This window comes from Alligator sinensis, unplaced genomic scaffold, assembly GCF_000455745.1.
Source record: "Alligator sinensis unplaced genomic scaffold, ASM45574v1 scaffold1302_1, whole genome shotgun sequence".
In the NCBI taxonomy this organism is placed as follows: Eukaryota; Metazoa; Chordata; order Crocodylia; family Alligatoridae; genus Alligator; species Alligator sinensis.
Window position 1 is genome coordinate 490,416 of NW_005842612.1, and position 3,186 is coordinate 493,601.

The window sequence follows — 3,186 nt, forward strand, 5'->3', positions numbered from 1 at the left end:
TGCGCTTCACGCGCAGCGGGGGGAACGCCACGCTCCAGGTGGCCAACTGGCCCGTCAACGAGCGCTACCCTGCAGGTAGGCACCCCCCGCCCCGTGCGGGCCGGAGCCCCCCCGCCTGCCTGCCCCGGGGGGCTGGGGACAGCCGCCAGCCCCGGGAGCCAGTGCGCCCTGTTAGTGTCCGCCCCAGTGCAGAGGATTCTGGGTACAGTTGGGAGCCAATCCTGCCCTGTTAGCATCAGTTCTAGTGCAAAGGATTGTGGGTATGATCAGGAGCCAGCCCACCCTGTTAGCATCAGTCCCAGTGCAAAGGATTGTGGGTATGGTCAGGAGCCAGCCCACCCTGTTAGCACCAGTCCCAGTGCAAAGGATTGTGGGTATGGTCAGGAGCCAGCCCACCCTGTTAGCACCAGTTCCAGTGCAAAGGATTGTGGGTATGGTCAGGAGCCAGCCTTGCCCTGTTAGTGTCAGACCCAGTGCAAAGGATTCTGGGTAAAGCCGTCGGCCTGCCCTGTGCAAAGCATGCTGGGTAAGAATGCCACTCTCCCCTGGGCAGAGGATTCTGCATAAAGCTGCCCTCCCCGCAGGGCTGGAAGGAGGCCGGGGCAGGACCTGCCTGCACAGTGTGGGGGGGCAGATGGCCCAGGGGTAGCTGAGGTCTAGTGGGGCAGTTCCCAGCGGGCTGGGCGGGGTATCTCAGCTGCCCCTGGGTGGATTTTAGCAGGGGGAAGTGAAACACCCCCATACGGCTCCCGGGAGCCACGGCTCTGCCCTGCCCCCACATTGCCATGGGTGCCCCCCAGGCAGGGTCCGGGGCAGTTCCGGCCTCTGCTGCATCCCACTGCCCCTGGGGTCAGGGGGCAACGGGGGGGAAGATGCCGCATTTGTATTTGGAAACACCCGCCCCCCCCGGTTCTGCACCTCGCTGGCTGTCTCACCCCCGCACTGCCCCTCCCAGTGCTGTGTCACGCACAAAACACCCCCCTCCAGCCCCACCAGGCCAGACCAGAGGACGTGCAGGGATCCCGACACATGTGAGTGTGTAACACCCCCGCCTCCCAGTGCAGCATGCACACACGTGCTTGCACGCTTCCTCCCAGACCCTGTGCACGCTCACAGGCACACCTGGGACACGCACATGCCGGAGGGGGTCCCTTGCACAAGCACGCACGCACACACTTCTCCGCAAGCCAGCACCCTGCAAGCTGAGCTGCTCTGGAGGTAGATGGGAGAGACACTCGTGCGCGCACACACATGTGCACTGATACGCGTGCTCTCCACCCCCCCTGCTCCCCCACCCTTGGCCGTGTGCTTCCGCCCGGTGGAGCGGGGCTGCCAGGCCGCATTAGCAGTTGCTCAGCATCCAGCACACAGCATTGTGGGTAATCGTGAGGGACAGGCATCACGTTGTACTAGCACCTGCCCAGACATGCTGCCCCCAGGAGATGGGCTCAGCCAGCCCCTCCCCACAGAGCAGGCTGGGAGCACACGCAGGCCCCATGCATGCTTACATGCACACACTTGCACACACAAGCCCCATGCATATGCTTGTGCACGTGGGTCCTCATGCACACTCTTGGACACTCCAGTATCCCCCGTGCACATCATATTTAGGTGAGGGGTGGCTGTGGGGATGGGGGAGGCAGGACAGGCACACGTGGCAGGATTGTGCAGGCCCCAAGGAGCGTGCAGACTGACACAGGAAGCACACGTGTAGTTCGTCTGCAGGCCAACACTCGCACAATTACACCCCGTGATGCACAGGTGGAGTGACATGCCAGGCACATGCATGTGGTTCCTGTCTGTCCCGCTAGGGTCAGGAGGACGGGGCACACAGGCATGGGCTGATGTGCAAACAGACACGCTTTTTACGTGCACTGCACACCTATGCAAGCACCACAACCCCCCCCTTGCCTCGTGGTTCTGTGCACCAGAGGACACACGCAATGCACATGCATGCGGTCCCCATGTGCAGCTGCACCATCCCGTCTCCCCGGCCCCCTGGGAGCGCCAGCTTCTGATTACCAACCCAGGTCACTTCCCAGCGCCCGCCTGCTTTTAATTAAAGATGTTAATCGCCTCGTTAATACGGGCGCTAATGAGAGCCTGGAAAGTCCCCGATGGCTGCTAATTAGGAGGGACGAGCGACATCCGGGGCTGAGACACAGAGGGGGGACCCTGGGAAGAGCGCTTCAGGCTCCCAACACCCCCTGCTCTCGGCCCCCAGTACTGGGGTGAACCCAGGCGTCCAGGCTCCCAGACCCCACAGCCCCCCACTCCCCTCCCAGAGCTGGAGGGAGCCCAGGCACCCGGGACTGCCCAGCCTCCCCCAAGCCAAGATCAGGACCCCGTTTCCCACCAGCCTCCTCCTGCCCTGCATCCTTCCCCCATCTCCCCCACCTACCCCCTTTCAGACCAGGGGCCCGATCTACCCCGGGCACAAAAGCCTCCTGCCCCCTCGCATCCATGGCTCCCAGCTGTGCCCAGCTCCCCCTGTTCTCAGATACAAATGCGGCTGGCGGGGATGGGGGTGTGGGCCGGGGGGGCGGTCATTGGTTTGGGACCAGCTGAGGGAGGGGGGGAGCCGGTTGGGGGGGCCACATGCCCCATTTCCTCTGCTGCTCCGGTCACCGCTGCCCCTCCCACCCCCCACCGCGCGGAGGGAACTAATGACCAGCACTAAAGCCCCGTTAAAGCCCATAAACGCTGCATAAACCCGTCTAACCCCCCCGCTAAAGCCCCCTAAACCCGCCTAACTAGCTCGCGGCCGCGCTAAACCCGCTAAACCAACCGGGCCCCCCCTACCCGCTAACCTCTGACCTTTGACCTTCCAGCGGGCGCGTGGGGCTGGGTCTTTTTCTCTCTTTCTCTCTCTCTCTCTCTCTCTCTCTCTCTGTCTCTCTTTCTGGTTCTTTGGTTCTTTCCTGGTTTCTGTTTCTTCTTTCTTCCTTTCTCTCCTTCCCGTTTTTTAACCGACTGCAACATTCTTCTTCCCTTAAACTTCTCTAAAGGCAACAGTGATAATGAACGCCTGGCGATTGCTAGACAGAGAATACCGTATCGGCTCGGTCGAGTAGTAGATGAGTGGCTACTCGACAAAGGTAATTAACAGCAATTAATTCCGCTTAATAACCAATAAATCACAGCGCTTAAAGGTGCAGAGCTCCGCCCACCCGCCTCCCCCTCCCC

The 3,186-nt window shown here is 61.7% G+C and overlaps 1 protein-coding gene across 1 annotated transcript in view; it reads left to right on the forward strand.

Moving 5' to 3' along the window:
- The window catches only part of NRXN2 (neurexin 2), an 89,064-nt gene that overhangs the window by 76,748 nt on the left and 9,130 nt on the right, over positions 1 to 3,186 (forward strand). Inside the window, exons 18-19 of the mRNA XM_025214933.1 lie at positions 3 to 75; positions 3,009 to 3,098. Of these exons, the coding sequence (XP_025070718.1) occupies positions 3 to 75; positions 3,009 to 3,098 (163 nt within the window). The remainder of the gene's footprint in view (positions 1 to 2; positions 76 to 3,008; positions 3,099 to 3,186) is intronic.